Source organism: Eucyclogobius newberryi, unplaced genomic scaffold, assembly GCF_026437365.1.
Source record: "Eucyclogobius newberryi isolate DKJ021-1_F unplaced genomic scaffold, fEucNew1.0.hap1 SCAF_15, whole genome shotgun sequence".
Classification (NCBI taxonomy): domain Eukaryota; kingdom Metazoa; phylum Chordata; class Actinopteri; order Gobiiformes; family Gobiidae; genus Eucyclogobius; species Eucyclogobius newberryi.
The window spans coordinates 5,049,046-5,067,435 of NW_027315779.1; the positions used below are offsets into that span (position 1 = coordinate 5,049,046).

Consider the following 18,390-nt stretch of genomic DNA (forward strand, 5'->3'; position numbering starts at 1 on the left):
GGTTTTCAGGCTTCTCCACATTCCCTGAATGTTCTACTGCTGCAGCTGCTCCTCCATCCTCCTCTTGTAGCCGGCTTCAGCCTGCCTGATCTTCCTCCTCAGCTTTTTCTGCACAGTCCTCAGCTCCTCCTTGTTCTCTTCTTCTCCTTCAGCAGAGGCTTCAGTTCACCGGTAATCCATGGCTTGTTGTTTGGAAAACACCGCACCGTCCGGGAGGGAACAATGTTCTCAAAACAGAAGTTGATGTAGTCCGTGATGCACTCTCTGATGGTGTTGATGTCCTCCCCATGGCCGTAAAGCTCAGTCCAGACAGTGGTGCTGAAGCAGTCCCTCAGAGCCTCCTCGCTCTCAGCAGACCATATCCTCACCACACGGGACACCACAGGCTGCCTGCGCATGATGGGTTCATACACAGGCCTCAGATGTACAAGGTTGTGGTCCGAGCTGCCCAGGGGAGGTAGGGGGGAAGAAGAATAAGCCTCTTTGGTGTTGGCAAAAAACAAGTCCAATGTTCTATTCTCTCTGGTGGGGCAGGTGACATACTGGGTGTATGTTGGTAGAACAGAAGAGGGATAAGCGTGGTTAAAGTCACCAGAGATGAGGAAGAGAGCCTGTGGATGCTGTGTTTGCAGCCTACAAGTGCAGGAGAGCAGTGCTTCACAAGCATATTCAGCATTGGCAGACGGGGCCACATAGACTACGATCAAAATCACATGCGAGAACTCCCGGGGCAGATAATATGGCCTCATGCCAATAGCCAATAGTTCAATATCCGAGATTTTGTAATCTCATACAGCTTACACAACTGCTGGATGAGAGTGCTCTCAAAGTTTCGTCCCTGGTCCGAGTGTATGCGTGCCGGCACACCAAACTTTGCAAACCGCTCTGTGACCAGAACTTGCGCCACAGTGAAAGCGTGCTTGTTGCGGGTTGGAACTACAAGTGTGTATTTGCTAAAAACGTCAGTCATGACCAGCACGTTTTCCAGACCAGTGGAGGTCTGCTCTAACAGGGTAAAGTCGATAGCAAGGATCTCGTTTGGCTGTGAAGCCAGTAAGTGGCCCATGAAGGCGTGAGGAACCGATTGGTTGTCCTTTGCATGCTGACATCTCTCGCAAGCCTGGCACCATTGGGCTACCTCCCGTGACATACCTGGCCAATAGCACCGGGAACACAGCAAGGCCAGAGTCCTCTCTATTCCTTGGTGTCCATGCTCCTGATGGACCTGGGTGAGGACATTCTGGACCAAGGCTTTAGGCAGAAGGAGTTGATACACAGCCCCACCACCGTCAGGACGAAACACCTGCCGATACAGCTGCCCCTCTAACTCTACCAGGCGGTCCCACTGGGCCAGCACTAAGAGGGCAGTCGAAGAGAGGGCTCGTCGCTCTTCACGAGTGGGCTGTCGATTTTGTTGCCAAAAGGTCAGGATCTCCTGTATGGCGGGGTCAGACTGTTGAAGCTCGCGGAGGTCAGCAGGGGCAACTTGCGGTAGAAAAGTCACAAGGGACTGTGTTGCCTGTGTAACCATTCCTTGTAGGGCTTGTTTTAACTGCCCAGGCAGACATGTGCCCAGTTCCCGGTGCCACTTCCTGTAAGGAAGTGCCAGGCTGGCGAGACAAAGTGTCAGCATTTTGGTTACACTTACCTGAACGATATTTTAATTCAAAATCAAAAGAGGCCAACTGGGCGGCCCAGCGCTGCTCAACAGCTCCCAGTGTGTCTGAGGAGGGATAACTCAGGGGATTGTTGTCCATATAGATCACGCATTTGTGTCCTAGCAGTTACTCCCTGAATTTCTCAGTCAGGGCCCACTTAAGGGCCAACAACTCTAGCTTCATGGAGCTGTAGTTGGACATGTTGCGCTCAGTCGGGCGCAGGCCTCGACTGGCGTACGCAAGAGGTCGCACCTTCCCTTCCTGGTCCTGGGAGAGCACTGCCCCCAATCCAGCATGACTTGCACCAACCTCCAGAATGAATGGGAGAGAGAAGTCAGCGTAGGCAAAGTACCGGGGCCGTGGTGAGCTTGGCTTTTAAGGCCTCAAAGCTCTGCTGACATTCTGTGGTCCAGGGTCCAGTAGCACAGGCCGTTTCCTTGACCGTTTATCAGTCAGTTCAGCAACTCTACGGTGTTTGCTAACTGCTAAAATAATCCTTGATTTTTTGCGAAAAATATTCCTTAAAATTCAAAAAGGGTTAAATTGAAAAAGTAAAAGGTGTGCGTGTTACCTGGAGACTCAATCTACTATAATAACTTGGGTTTGACTTTCTAGGTAAGCTGACTTAGGAGCTATTGAAAAGAATCCTTTTTTTTTGACAAAAAATATTCCTTAAAATCTACAAAGGGTTAATTTGAAAAAGTAAAAGGTGTGCGTGATACCTGGAGACCACAACTACTATAATCACTTGGGTTTGACTTTCTAGGTCAGCTGACTTAGGAGCTGTTGAAGAGAATCCTTGATTTTTGACGAAAAATATTCCTTAAAAATCTATAAAGGGTTAAATAGAAAAAGTAAAAGGTGTGCGTGATACCTGGAGACCACAACTACTATAATCACTTAGCTTTTACTATCTAGGTTTGCTAACTTAGGAGCAATTGAAAAGAATCCTTGATTTTTGACAAAAAATATTCCTTAAAAATCTACAAAGAGTTAATTTGAAAAAGTAAAAGGTGTGCGTGATACCTGGAGACCACAACTACTATAATCACTTAGCATTTACTATCTAGGTTTGCCAACTTAGGAGCTATTGAAAATAATCCTTGTTTTTTGATGAAAAATATTCTTTGAAATTCTACAAAGGGTTAAATTGAAAAAGTAAAAGGTGTGCATGATACCTTGAGACCACAACTACTATAATCACTTGGGTTTGACTTTCTAGGTTTGCTGACTTAGGAGCTATTGAAAAGAATCCTTGTTTTTTGACGAAAAACATTCTTTAAAAATCTACAAAGGGTTAATTGTTCAGCCCAAAAGGACTATTGCATCTAATATTAGCAACTTGGATTCATGCTCAATATTTTAATTTTTTTAAATATAAATACGTTTGATATTTTTTAAGATAACACATTTTTAAACAAACGGTACTTTAGAGTCGGTCCCTAACTGGCGTACCAAGCGACACTTCAGCGCGCAGCTTCCCGCGTCGAGCTACTGCAGGCGGGGCACACACCGCTCTAGTTGCGGAGGCGAATGTCCAACGTCCAACGTGAAACTAACTTCACCGCGGTTGAGGTTTTAGCAGATTTTTGCCTTTTGGCTGGAGGATGTGCAGCAAGGAACATGATTGTTTTCACATCTAAGACCAAAACGTACACTTTGGAAAGATATTTAAATGTTACAATGAATCAGATAACATGACCCTCAGTTATAACTCATAGATCCTTCTGAACTTGCCAGATAAGGTCACATTGGCCTGGAGGAGTGGGGAGTGTTCCACAGCCTTACGATTCCTGGAAAATAGTAAGAAACTATTGTGATCAAATCACTGGTAAATACATAAAAAATGTGTTTCTTCAACTATACTGTCAGTTATGTAGTGCTAGTACAGACTGTCACTGTGTTGTTATGTTTATGTTTTTAGCTGTACTTACCGGTACTTGTAGTTTATCATTCTTTATATATTTAACCTGTTTCATCTCTTTTGTTATGTTTTTATGTCGATTTTTATTAAAGCTGCTGCTTGCATCAGAATTGGCTCTCTGGGATCAAATAAAGAAGTCTACATCATCTACACTGTTAGTAGTAAAGGGGTAAACTGGTTTGATTACAATAGTTTGAGACAAAAAACTGATCAATACATCAATGATAAGATTCCCATTTTATTCCAGACATTTAATTAAGTTACATAGTTTAAATAGGTCTTTGCTCTGCCCGCGCCTTCAGTGCTTTCTGTCCAGATGAAGACCTCAGGAAGCGTGTGGTGCTGTTTATTGAACTTTTCCCGCTCATATTCCGTGTCATGCCCATTTCAAAACAACATCACCATCGCTTTGCGCAACCTCCCGGTGACCACCCACACCACGACCTTTCACCCCGACACACAGAGCACACATGCTCAGAATGGCACATCACCACAGACAGGCCCCCCCTACAATGGACAAACAGGGACCTCTGCGGCCGGAGCAGTAAACAACGCTCCAGTCTGGCTCTATCAAAGGGAATGGACATTGAGTTGACCAGTTTCCCTGTACCGATCGTTGTATTTTTGTTATAGACAGACAAAAGTAAATATTAATTAATTGGTAATTAATTTATATCAGAAACAATGTCCACTTTTCTTGTTATTTATCCAACCAGACAACACAAATCAGCACACTAACATCATTTGACCAGCATCTATGTCATTTTTACTATTATTCAATGTTGTGATGTCATCTGAGGCCATACATTTCAACAATAATTATATCATATTTATACTCAAAATACTTGCTTGCCTCAATAATGTTTAATCATCTCAGTAAATGTTCTCAATCGCTGAAGAAAACAACTCTTTCTTTAACGGTTCCGCTCGCCATTTGAAGTGACTGTAACTGTTAATGGAAGCATAAATCAGGCACTTAGCAGGGGTTTCCGCAAACAACAGACTTGAAAAACATTTGCGTTATCATGGGCTGCCCTCCTCCAAAACAAGACCCCGATCAATAGAGGTTACACAATCGATCGGCCAAGACAGACAAACACAAAACGTGAAGTGCGTCCATCAAAGTCTCTGCCTCTGTCCCGAAACACTTTGAAGAGTCACAAAAACAACAATTGAGATAGCGTGTCCGTCACTGGAGCGAGTTTGGTAACCGCTGTCGCCCTGGTCGTGGTCACTGCTCGTGCGGTTGACCGACTGGCACACTGTTGTTATCATTTTGAGTGGGATTTCAGACATATCTTTGGGATTTGAACAAGTTGAGGAGTGTAGTTTGTGCTGAACAAAGGCCATAAGTGAAGGACTGTTGGATTGTGTGAATGCAGCTTTCCTGTTGTGGATGCTGGCTGTGACACAGAGGAGGGACAATCTTACTCTACTCAAAATGCTTCAATATCTGCAGACCTGACCTGACCAGTCCTTCTGTTATGCACAAGATTTTTTGGTGTAATTAGGCCCGAGCGCCACAAGCTGGCGAGAGGCCTATTAATCTTGTAAGGCCGTGCAAAGCACGGCTGCGAAAGTGCGCACGTAGTGCGCACGAAATCGAGCGCGAAGCGCTCGCCCACTTCCAAACACTCACTAACGCACTCCTTCACTCACGCACGCCCCGTGCATACTAATTAGTAGTAGGAAAATGGAACATTATCGTTGTAAACGGGCGAAGCCCGTGCAAAAGTGCGCACTAAACGAGCACTTTACATATAAAGCACTCATTTGCCCTAAGTAGCTCACAAATACGTTCCCCATCTCTTGCATGTTCCGTGCATATAAGCATGTAATGCAAAAATTGAACATTATTACTGTATAGAGGGCCAGAAACACAAAGTGGGCGGAGCCCACTCAAAATTATCGAAAGTACCCGTCAGTGACCAGGGACCCACACCATGAGGTAGGAAAGCGCGAGCGCTTTCCGAAAATGTATAGTTTATGATATTTGAAAAATGGGAAACATTGTTTTCGCATCGGAATATTATTCTTTCTTTCTTTCTTTCTTCTTCTTCTTCTCGGGACCAACCCCCCTATTTTTCACCCAGTGAACATTGACGAAAAGTCACAAAAATTTGCACACCTCTAAAAATCGTGCCTCTCTACATTCTGGCTATTTCCCTTTTCTAAAATAAAAAAAACTGGCGCGTCAGCGCCCCCAAATGTACCAAAAATGCATTGAGAGATAGGAAATGACCAAAAAAAATCTGATCGTAGAATCATGAAATTTGGCGCAGAGGTAGATGGTGACAAGAGAAGTAAAAAATATTATTACGGCAACATCGTCCGCCCAACCAAATGTCGGCCATATTGGTTCAAAAATGGCAATGCATGACTCAGGAGTTTTTCCAAATGTCGTACTTTTACGAACTCCTCCCAGGGTGTTGGCTCTAAAAAGCTGAAATTTGGTGAAAATGGTACTGAGGAGTGGGACATCAAAAGTTATTCAAATTACATTGATACCCGTCACGGTCTCTGTGCGGCGAAGCCGCAAACTTTAGCTAGAATTTCAGAAATCTCCCAAATTTAACATTTCTGCCGTTTGCGCAGATAAAGTCCGAATTGCGTCAAATTAGAATCAGTTGTTAAACTCTTTGCCCTAAACCTACTTGAAGTTAAATTAATTAATTTGGCGCCACAAACCCCCCCGTACAGATTTTATATGGAGGTTAAATGTTTAGTTTTGCGAAATTATATGAAATTTGACAAACAACTCAATTTTAGCATCCCCATCAAAAAAGTCAATGAGACCCATGTCATAATTGTTATGGCTTTGCCGTAGCGATGACCAAAACCTCCCACGTTATTCCAATGGGGAAATCGCCAGAACATGTTTACACTTTATACTTTCACAAACTCCTCCCAGGGCGTCAGCCCTATTAACCTGAAATTTGGTGAGACTCATCTTCAGGGGTGTACCATCAAAAGTTATCCACATTTTTATTCAAAAAGTCACGGTCTCTGTGCGGCAAAGCCGCACATTTTGCCAAGAATTCAAAATAAAATTGCTTTTTGATGGTAAAACAAAGGGGAGAAGATGTGACAGCGTCACAGATTCAGCAGTAGATGTAATAAAAGGACAATTGGGGCGCGTTAGCGCCCCCTCCTCGTGCGGCGTGGCGGCGGCGTGGCGAGGGCCGATCATTGCCGCTTGCGGCTTTAATTCTAATTATTCTTGTATTTTCTAACTGCTTAAATTGCCCCTCAATGATGACGCTGGCTCCACACCATGGGACGGTAAACTAAACACCACATCTGCTCTATCCCGGGGCAAGAAGTGACTAGAGCTTTTGGAAACTGTGCAAGACAGAGAAACATGATCAGTTCAATGTGTTTATATTAATAAAACAAGAAGATGTATTATTATTTACAACTAAATCTAATGTACAAGCTTGAATTTGAGAGTAAGTTGAATGTCAAATTAGCAATTTAGGGGTTGACATTAAAGTCCAATAGGGGGGAAAACATGAAGAACGAAGATAAACAAAAGTCCTGAAAAATAGTATGAATCAGTATTTTGGCAAAGTTTGGGTTGCGGTCCACCATCGAGAGTATTCACCAATCAAATATTTCTTAGTGTCTCTCATGTGAGATGGTTCTCACGGGAGTAAAACCGGGACAAAAACTGAGCTCTTCATCCTCTACGATGCACAAAACAGATTCGTCCAAGCTTGAGGATGTAAATGGTCCTACAGCATTGTTCATGTGCATCTGCAAAAGAGACAGAACTGAATTACGTATTGTGAGGATTATAGCACCACAACCTAACCTTAACCAAATACACAATCATACCAACGGATTTATTAAAGAATACTGCTTTTCATGGTGACATTTCAACGTAACAAGCAGCAGTTTTTCATTTACTTTGCTTTTTTAATGGCTACTTTAGATTTTTGAAACCTACATATTTGGCCACTTTAATGACTTCAGAGATCAACATTTTGTTATTGGCTGTCACTCATCCACAGGGAGCGTAAGCAGCACATGTGTGAACACACATGTTCAATGCAACTCTGCCCCCTGGACCCAAGCCTGGCCCAACAGAGTGCGAAATGTGGCCCCGGGCCGGGCTTGGGCAAAGACTCTAAACTCTAGCAGTGGGCAGAAATACACTTTGAACCAGCTAATAATGAAGGAACACCATTATAACACAGTTAAAAGCTCAAAAAAGTCTAACTTACATAATATGTCCCCTTTAAGATAACATCATTGAATAATTGGGCTCAAAGACACAACATTATACTCTAAACTATAATTCAATGGTTAAATAAGCTGAGCAATATGGTAATACGTTATCATTACAAATGATAGATAAAAATGGCTTTCAAACAAAAGACACCAACCTCATGGCGTGTGGGGTCCAGTAACAGGTGCTGGGGGGTCTACTGGTTCACTCTGTTCAGGAAGAGACACGGCATTCAAAGAGATGGGAACGTCTTCTCTCTTTTCCCCTGACAAGAATTCATGGATGGCCTTTTCTATCTGCGGCCTGAAGGTGTGGTTCATTTTAGGATCCACCACTTGAGTTATAATTCGGTCCACGCCTGACTCCAACATCCCAGATCTAAAAACACAACAGATATCATCCACTATGCATGAATAATAATAGCATGAGTAGTTAACTGTAGTATTCATCGCAACATCACAATGGTGCAACAGGTTTTAAAGTTATCTTCAACAAGAACAATTCATCATGTATCATGGTTCTCAGTAAAATCTCATAATTTATATTTTGCTTTGTTTATTTTGGTAGGTAAAAGCAGAGGACTCACTGCACCACTTTCTGCCTGAGTCCGTTCCTCATCTGGTTCTTGTTGATGGTGGAGGTCCACTCCTGACCGCCCAGGTCGGTGGTCACAAAGTTGTCAACTTTCTGCCGTAGGTTCTGGTAGGCAGGCTGGAACAAAATAATACATACATAAAACTATTCAGTATTTGTAAAGCAGTACTTGGGATGTTTCAATATTTTTTTGTTCATTGTTGAAATTACACATAAGAATAAAAGTCATTGTAGCTCACATCATGTGCTGCTTGTAATATTCCTCAGCCAGTAACGAATGCAGTCTTTGCTTTATGTTTTACCTTTGAATAAGACACATTGTGCTTTTTATTGTATAGAGTCTATATAAATTTAGATATTATTGTACAATGTATTCATTAGAGAAAACCATTATATTGATCTAAAACAGGTCCACTGACTTCCTGTTCCAAACTGCAGGACAGTGGCATTTCACTGTAACAAGCCTATTTTCAATGATGTGTTTGACAAATTAACCTAAGTGTGTACAGTGCAGTGGGTGGAGATAGGGGGTAAGTGAAATTGAGATATTTCTGATCACTCAAGCCTCAAATGCAGAACAATTAAGCATTACCTGAATCGTAAATCAATCAAAATACAACTCTGAGTGAGTTAATGAGGGAACACAGTTATGGCTAAGTCAGGGTTGTGGTCGAACGCTCATAATATCCCATTTGAAGTACATTTAAGCTGAGTGTAAATAAAAATAATGGTACGTTCAAGACATGTATTATTTGCAATCTTTGCATTAATAATTAAAAATGTAAGTGATATGCACCTTAGTGTCGACGTCTGCCAAACAGTCGCGGCGAAACTCGTCAAAAAGTCCTCTGTTTTTCAGATGCTCCACGATCAGCGCAATGAGCTGAGGGTCTCCCGGAGGCAGACTGGCCCCGTTCACGCTCCCGCTTCCCTCCGCCATTACTGTACAAAATAAAGATATTGTTTGTACATTGATCTCCTTATTGTTTGTCTCTCAAAATAGAACAATCTTATCAAAGTATTTCTTTGAATAGACTCAGGACTCAAGGAGCTAACAAACTAGCCGCTTGTTTATACAAAGTGTGTGCGTTTGTTTTAGTCGTTGTTATTATGTTGCATTGACGTTCTTAATAGCCGCCATTGTATCTGTAGCCCCGGTGATCAAATCAAACGCTTATTTTATGAATACTACGCATGCGCTCTAAGGCACCGGAAGTAAATCATTCAATTCTGCTAAAGCGCAACATGGCGCACTGCGTTTGGAGGGGATTATAAAGTTATGTGTTTGACTATTTTCTATGGTTCACTTGCAAACATGTACATTGTACAACTATAAGATAACATAAATCACCACCAGGATATATTATTGGGCTATCAACCGCTTCAAGCAAAGGTAATGTTTAAGATTGAGCTATCGCGGCTAACAAACATTAGCATTGTCAATGTAGCTTTCTGCATTGAATTGCTAAAGGCATGTGCCATACATCTATGTTGTTGTGCCTGAGTAAGTAATGTACACAATAATGCAAAATGCTAAACTATTATGTACCGTTGAGACTGGTGAGGATATTCTAATTAAGTCCTACCCTGACGTGGAGGTTTGTTTAAGCTAAACGACTAACTAACAGTTACAGCTGTATTATTAAGTTATAAGAGTTATTTCTAAGTTATCTGTTTTTATTTTATTATACTTCTGTGCATAATTTGTGTTGCAAAACTGGAATTGTGAGACGAATAAAGGTTATCTTATCTTAACTTGAGAATTGTTGTAACATGCATGTATAGTATTTATGAATGTTGTCGCTTAATATAACTATTATATTTTCTTGTTTTAATGGTATAGCGTAGATCCTACAGTAACATTATTATGAAATGTCACATACAAAAATGCATTAATTTTAGTTTTATATAATTACTTTAATTTGTGTCTCAACTTCATTCATGCTTGCTTATATATCTAATTTGTATAATTTAGTTTTGTGTTTTGATTGTTTTGATTTACCTTAAAATTATCATCATTATTACTATCATTATTTATTATATGTCTTTGTTTTTATTTTGCACATACACCCAGGCCTCGTATGTCTTGTTTTTTGTCCAAATAATAATACAACAAATTTACAGCAAGGAATAATTTTTATTCAATACTATTTAATTCCACCTTCCACAGAAGTCCCTGTGTCTCTGGTCAGGAAAAGTTGGACTAAATAATCATAAAATATCTGGATGTGGTTTTTTTTGCAGATGAGCGGGGGATCTGACGCAAATAAGGAGTTCATGGAGCAGTTGCGGATGCAGGAGATGTACGACCATAGGAAGACGGATGGCACTGACCCGTTCACCTACACCGACCCTGAGGACGGCACTGTTTACGACTGGGATTATGAGAAGAAGGCCTGGTTCCCCAAAGTAAGAACTTTCCATTTTGTAGTGGCGATCATTATTTTTAGACCAGCATGTGTTTTAATTAGAGCTGTCAGGTTAATACTTATAATGTATGGACTGAATAAATGGCAGATAAAGTGTATTATGTACAATATGTGGCTATGATTATATTTATGTACCGACACTGAAAGCATTATCATTATCACAAATAATTAAATTGTGGTCATTCAGATATGTACACAATGTTGCACTCTGAAGGATTATGGACTGACTTGCTAACGGCCTCCAATTCCATTTGTATAGATATGCAATCCAATTATTTTATGTCAAAGTAAAGAGATTTTTTTATTGCCAATTGTTTAGGCAAAGATTTAAAATGTAAAAAAAAAAACATAATAAACCTATTTATCCATAGAATATTCAGCAATAATTAATGTCCTGATTCTAATTCCTGCTTAATTTAATAATTATATAATAAACTGCTATTTTCTTTAGCAGAAACTGAACTTTTCTTCATCTATTTTCAAATGGATTACATAGATGATATTCACTTTTATGATGAATATCCCTTTGCAGATCACTGAGGACTTTATTGCAGCTTATCAGGCCAACTATGGCTTCAGTCAAGATGGAAATCCAGATAAAAACAGTGGAACAGCCAAGGCTGAACCAGCCGCACCAGAGCAATCGATCAAACCTCCACCGACAGAGAAACCAGCAGAGGTCGCCAAAACCCCAACCCCAGACTCTGCAGCGGAGGCCAAGCCAGACATGGCCCAGGACACTGACCAGAAAGGGGAGAAGAGGAAAGCAGACCAGGGTAACACTGACTTATTTTTCCCAGTACTTTACAAGACAATAAAGGTTATGCAGATGTGTGACATGCAGAATTTTAGCTTAAGTGTATGAAAATGTTGAGTAATGTAAAAGTAATGACATTTTCTTCTGTAGAAGCTCAAAACACAATTAAAATGTGATGGAGCTACTACAGTTTAATAACAAATATGAAAGTCTACAACGCCGCTACATATTTAGTGTGTATCTGAAATCTAAATGAAGAAAATGAGGTAGATAAGCAGATAAACAAGAGGAAAACTGCAGCTGCGCTCACATTAATCACTGATACGGACTTTGTGGTCACACACAGCTGAACAGATTATGTTTTTGAGTCCTTGTGTTGAGATAATTGTAGTGAGCTGAGTTGAAGTGTCTGTATTCTGTACAAAGTTCCAATGAGCAAAACAAAAACTCCATTGACAAATATGTGGGAAAAAAGAGCAAAGAAACAAATTCACTCAATAATTATGAATTGATGACAAATCTGAACTCTTGGTGTTGCTTTGCCAGCATGAAATTCCCCTTCTTAGGGATCATCTCAAAATGGGTTGAAGCTGAAAAGACGTAATATTTTTCGTCTACATTTCGTCTTTTTTTTGCCTTGAAGCTTCAATACATCGTTGTGGCAGTAATTGTTTTGAAATGCTCAAAAACTCTATCAGTAACAAGCATTAGGCCAACTTTAGGCGGCGGGTGCGGGTGGAGCGCAGCTGGTGCGTACGGGGAGCACGGCGGGTGCGTGTGGGGGAGCACGGCGAGTGCGTGTGGGGGAGCACGGCGGGTGCGTGTGGGGGAGCACGGCGGGTGCGTGTGGGGGAGCACGGCGGGTGCGTGTGGGGGAGCACGGCGGGTGCGTGTGGGGGAGCACGGCGGGTGCACGGGTGCGTGCGGGGGAGCACGACGGGTGCGTGCGGGGGAGCACGGCGGGTGCACGGGTGCTCAGCGGGTGCGTGCGGGGGAGCACGGCGAGTGCGTAAAGCCACGGCGCAAAGTTGGAAAAGCTATTTTGCAGCAAGACGCGGCGCAGCAAATGATCAAGAGATTGCGCTCTTGTAATGTGCATATGCCCGGAAGAAGGACCAAAACAAACCCCGCATGAGGTTTCGGCCAATCACAGAAGATGTGAGATTCTCACTGAGACAAAAGCACGTGTACTGCTTTTGTCAGTCTGACTAAGGTCTAAACGCAGGCAATTGACAATTACAAGTTTGGACAAGAAACATTAGTTTCTCACTCTCTCCTCCTCTTGAGACTATCTCAATGTGGTCATCTCACAATTCCGGTTGAATGGGATGTGTCGTAGGGCCCGTGGACCATGTGGATTGAGTAAACAAACATGCGGGATGTTGACATTATTTGGAGAGTTCATAATTTCTACTGATAAACATACCAAAGGATGTTCAGGGATGTTCACTAGAGGTGAGCAGGGTCTAAGATAAGATAAGATAATATAATCCTTTATTGTCCACACATGGGGAAATTTCATTGTTGCAACGCAGGTAGATACAGAGGTAGATATAGAGGAAAAGAACAGATCACTTAAAGGAAGTTTGAAAAACACTCTCAGTAGAAGATCTCCTATAAACAAAAACTCCTATAGACAAAACCTTCCATTTCCCAACAAGGGATAGAGGGTAAAAATAATAAAAGATAAAATGAAGAAATAAATACCATTGCATGTGATCACGACAGTAATTGCACATGAATATGTGTCACGACAGTATCAAGCTATCAAGCTACTATTGTTTTATCAATGCGTAAAATTTTATGTGATGCCAGACATTTTTTTTTTAATCTTTTAAGCTTCAACCTATTTTGACATGATCCCTTATATAATAATTTGACTGTCACATACTTTCTTCTAAATGTATTTTTTTTTGCGCAGGATGGTTTGACATTGATGAGGACAAAAACACAAATGTCTACGTCTCAGGTTGGTGTTAGTTACTGCGCATTTCTCCATTTCGTTGAAGTACTTTTCTCTCCTAAACATCTCTCTCTGTCCAAAGGTCTGCCTCCTGACATCGGCGCAGACGAATTTGCCGAGCTCATGTCCAAGTGTGGCATCGTCATGAAAGACCCCATCACTGAGGAGTACAAGGTCAAACTCTACAAGGACAAAGAGGGAAATCTAAAGGGAGACGGCCTCTGCTGCTATTTAAAGGTACAAGGGAAGTTTACAAAAAATATCTTAAAGGAAATTCCACGAGTACAGTCGTTTAGCCCGCTCCGTCTGTTTTAAGTATTATAAGGCTTTATTTTATCATTCAGTAAGTTCGATATCATAAAGTTTGTCACATCGTTTTAATTAAAGATTCACATACAAAGCAGACAGTGGTCCTCAGCGTGTAAGTGTTTCCCACAAGTAAATTAAAAAGTAAATCTGGCTAAACATTTCACCAAACTGCTGTAAAGATGTAGAAACACAGTGGAATTCACCTGAAATGAAGAAGATGTGGTCTAAATGTAACTAAAATATAAGAGCGAGCCTATATGATGTTTTTTTATTTTAACATATGCCTATTAATTATTTTGCTGGGTTTTTTGTTTGTTACTAAAGTGAGAATAACGTCATGAACATTTAGATCCTGAACCATGAATTGAACCAACTTCTGTTTATTAACTACGACTGCAACTATACTAAAGATTTTTTAAGTCGACTAGTCAAACTATTATCCCTATTGTACATTATTACTATTTTAATACTTTTTTAGCCAAATAAAGGATGAAATGTGGTGACTGAAGGTTCCTAGATGGAGGAATTAAGGATGTTCTTGACGCTGTAGTATAAAACAACTATAAACAATCTTTTGATGGCATCTCAAGCCCAGCAGCCGATTCCCGCTCCGTTTACCACAATGCATTTGTAATATCATGTTGTCTGCTGCCCAGATTCACTCAGATTTGACGATTGGTTTTGCAGAAAGAGTCCGTGGAGCTGGCCGTTCGTCTCATAGATGAGTCTGAAGTGCGAGGTTACAGGCTTCACGTGGAGGCTGCGCGCTTTGAACTAAAGGGAACTTATGACGCCAGTAAGAAGAAGAAGAAGAACAAGGACCACAAGAAGAAGCTCAAACTGCAACAGAAGTGTGTGCATGGTTCAGCGTTGCACGAACCGTAGATTAAAACCAAAAGCTTACGTGTGATTGTGCGTGTAGGCAGTTGGACTGGAGGCCCGAGAAGAAAGGAGAAGTAAGGAAGAGGCACGAGAAAGTTGTGATCATCAGGAACATGTTTCATCCCAGTGACTTTGAGGTAACAGCAGTCATTGGGTCCGAAATGACCATCTGTCTTCCTCTTTTTAATGCCCATTTCATTGTGAGTTTTGCTGCTTCTTGACAAATGGTGCTCATGGTAAAGACCTTAAAATACTAGACAATAATACAGATGAAAGCCAACTACTTTTCCCCTCTCTTAAACGCGACAAATTACCAGTAATATTCCTATATACCTGTAATATATCTGTCTATAACTGTTGTTTTCCTGTAGGAAGACCCTCTGGTGTTGAATGAGTACAGAGAAGATCTTCGAACCGAATGTGAAAAGTTTGGAGAGGTCAAGAAAGTCGTAATCTTTGACGTAAGTTCAGCTCCCGTGTCTGTTTTTTTACCCGAACGTTTGAGCGTCTAAATTAAATGAATGTCACCGTGACGCAGAGACATCCGGACGGCGTGGCCTCGGTGGCGTTTAAAGAGCCGGATCTGGCCGACGCTTGTATCCTGTCGTTTAACGGGCGCTGGTTCGGCGGGCGGCAGCTCTCTGCGCAGCCGTGGGACGGAACCACCGACTATCAGGTACAAATCTACCACTTTGTTCAAAGCTACAAGACGAAAGGATTGTGTCATGTCTTTAAAAAATGGAAATATGAAAATCTGCTTAAAATTCAAGAGTTGGCATCTTATTGTTTATACATTTTCTTTTGTTTTTCACATTTATTGTTATTGTTATTGTAATGTAATGAAAATGGACTTTTTTGACAGACTTTTGGACCGTATACACTGGACAAAAAGTGTCATAATTTCCTTTTATTGGATGTCTTGTGTCATGTCCTGGGTTTTATGTGCTTAAAAATTGCTGCAATAAAAAAGAAAGAAAACTGAATGTAAAATTGTTAAGAAGGGGACCTTTTATTAGAATATCAAAATTGCTGTTGTGACGAGATTAAAAATTTAAATAAAAATAGTCAAATTATTTTTTTTATTAGGATACAAAGAGCAAATTAATATAATCACTGTGTCAGTAAGGCCATATTATTTAAATCAAATCAAAAGTAAAGTTTAGTAAACATAATCTCCAATGTATTCTCTTATACATACTTATATTTATACCTCTTGTATTCTCTCTGTGTCATCATCAGATTGAAGAAACGTCCCGTGAGCGCGAGGAGCGTCTCAAAGGCTGGTCCACGTTCCTCGAAACTGGTGAAAAAGCCGGTGAAAAAGCCGACGAAAGTTCAAGTGCAGCTAAACCGCCACAGGAGGGAGCCACCGGCACAGACGGCACCGAGCCAGAATCAAAGCCGGCACCGGAGGAACCACAGTTGACACCAGACGCTGAAGAACACATGGACTCCACTGACAGCAGCCTGGCAGGAAGCGACGAAGAGGCTTAAGCTCAGGCTCGCTCCGTTTGGACAATGGCAGGTGGTCTACACGTGTAATACTGGAGGAACTGGCCTTCTACTGGACATATATACCTTTTGTGAGCTTAAAGTACATTTTGGCCAGAATCGCCTCACCATTTCATCAATTAGTGTCTCGACTCTTGAATGCATTGTATTTTTTGAGGCCGTACGACTCGGTTTCATTGTGCTGTGTTTCGTCTCGATAATGTTGATTTTTCTTCTGTTTTAAGCCGCTTTCACTTAAGAATTATGTCAATAGTTAAAAAGAAAACATGTTCCACCTTAAATTGCAGCTGGGAAATGCACCTAAAGTCGTCAGTTTTCTGTAAACTCGTCATTTGTCATATCACACTAAAGCAAAAATATGTGATTTTCTGTCATTGCTAAACAAAACTGAACAGAATGCAGCAACAGTAAAGTTCAAAATAAACTCTTCAAACAAACAGAAAAACACTCTTCTTTTGTTGTTGTGCACATTAAAAAGAGATGGTTGTTCAGAACATGTAAAGTAACTCAATAATGGACAGAACATGATACATAAGTGTGACTGGAGCTAAAGACACATATGTCACTTCTGAGGGTCTGATCGGACGTCGTGGAATAAAGCACCGGCTCAAGTTGCTAAAGCTTCGCACTGGATGTGAATCTAATATATTATATAAAATATAATCATTTGATCTTGAGACCTGACCTGGGCTCATTTTCATATTAAATGTAATATATTTGACTGATTTTGCGGCCCTTACAGAGGTTAAGAATCACCGCTCCAGACCAGTGCTTCTTAAAATAAAACATTTACCTTCTGAATTGCACCAAACTGAGCTCTAGCTTCACTTTCCAGTCAAATCTGACACATTTTCACCATTAACTTTGTCACTTTCACTCCAGTAGAGCACATTATTAGAACGCTTCATTGGGAAATTATGCATTTGAAGAAAATCAAATTGAATCCTCAAGATGTGATTTGATTACCGCTTTGACTGACTAAACCACAGAATAAAAAACAGGTTTAAGCAGGATCCAAAATACTGAACTGGAGTTGCAAAATGATTTCATGATATAATTTTATTGATTTTATTTAGTATTTGAAATGTAATTAAAGCAAACTAAAGCCTATATTTGGTGAATCAATGGCGCCAAACAGCAGCAATAGAAGTAAACAACAATGTTATATTTGGCCTCTGCAAAACTGCACAAACACATTCATTTAAACTGAAATCTGATTGGCCAGTGATGTTTACACTTAATTATCAATTATGAGCAGTGGGAAATTGTCACCTCCTGCCAAAGCCACACAAAAGAGCTGTGAGGAGTTTTTTGTGCAAAGTTTGAACCACATCAACTTGACAATAAGGATTTGGGTCAGCGTTCAGCTCCACATACTCCTTTGTCCAACTCAAGGACACGAAGAATACAGTGAAAACAGACGATTGCCATTGCATTCAATTAAATTACAGCATTATCCATTTAGCCAAACAAAACAATTCACTGTATTAATTTTTTCCTCTTTGAACATCTTTGAACATAAAACAGTCTTGGTTAGTGCCTCTGGCGCCTTCTCAGATAACTTGAATTATTGATATGCTGGCTCTGTTTTTTGGATCACAATCTGCGCGGAAGGAAACATAAAACCCAATTCTTAAAAAGAGTTTGGGGATTTTGTGGTTACATCATTCGACAGTAAGTTTAGAGAAGTCGAAGTAATGCTGTGTTATGTCAATTAATTAATGGGCTATGACATGATTTTAATTACGTTTTTTTATGTTTGTTTGTTTGTTTGTTCTTCTCGAGTGCTGCGGTCTTTCAGCTCTTTTTACAAAGTCTCCATTAAAAGGCCCTGGCCCCTGATGAAGTTAACGTATCTTTATAGTTTTAAATATTGGTTGTAAAAAATAAAAATAAAAAATGTCTTGTATCAGTGGCACATTTCAGTCCCTCAAAAACATGTCACTTTTCTTATTCTGCCTGTAAAAGTCAAGGGCCCTTAAGTCAGACTCTTGAAGGGCCGTGCCCCCGCCCCTCTCTCTGCGGGGCGCCTGGACAAACTGGTCCTTCCTTCCAGAGTGAAGCCCCTCAAAGAAACTCACCGGGACAAACTGAGACAAACTGGTGCGATAGAGACAGATCGATTGTGTCC

General features: G+C 40.9%; 1 protein-coding gene across 1 annotated transcript; it reads left to right on the plus strand.

Moving 5' to 3' along the window:
• The first annotated feature begins 9,616 nt into the window (after positions 1 to 9,616).
• Positions 9,617 to 16,680, plus strand: htatsf1 (HIV-1 Tat specific factor 1). The gene is made up of 10 exons (XM_072445778.1): positions 9,617 to 9,800; positions 10,652 to 10,816; positions 11,369 to 11,612; positions 13,515 to 13,562; positions 13,639 to 13,793; positions 14,553 to 14,716; positions 14,788 to 14,884; positions 15,119 to 15,208; positions 15,286 to 15,423; positions 15,987 to 16,680. Exons 2-10 carry the CDS (start codon positions 10,652 to 10,654, stop codon positions 16,239 to 16,241), a joined length of 1,356 nt encoding a protein of 451 aa, XP_072301879.1. The 5' UTR covers positions 9,617 to 9,800; the 3' UTR covers positions 16,242 to 16,680.
• Positions 16,681 to 18,390: the final 1,710 nt, after the last annotated feature.

Coding starts and splice junctions, on each gene's coding strand:
- htatsf1 (XM_072445778.1), top strand. CDS start 10,652: ATGAGCGGGGGATCTGACGCAAATAAGGAGTTCATGGAGCAGTTGCGG. Junction 14,717..14,787: donor AAGCTCAAACTGCAACAGAA/GTGTGTGCATGG, acceptor TTGTGCGTGTAG/GCAGTTGGACTGGAGGCCCG. Junction 15,424..15,986: donor ACGGAACCACCGACTATCAG/GTACAAATCTAC, acceptor TGTCATCATCAG/ATTGAAGAAACGTCCCGTGA.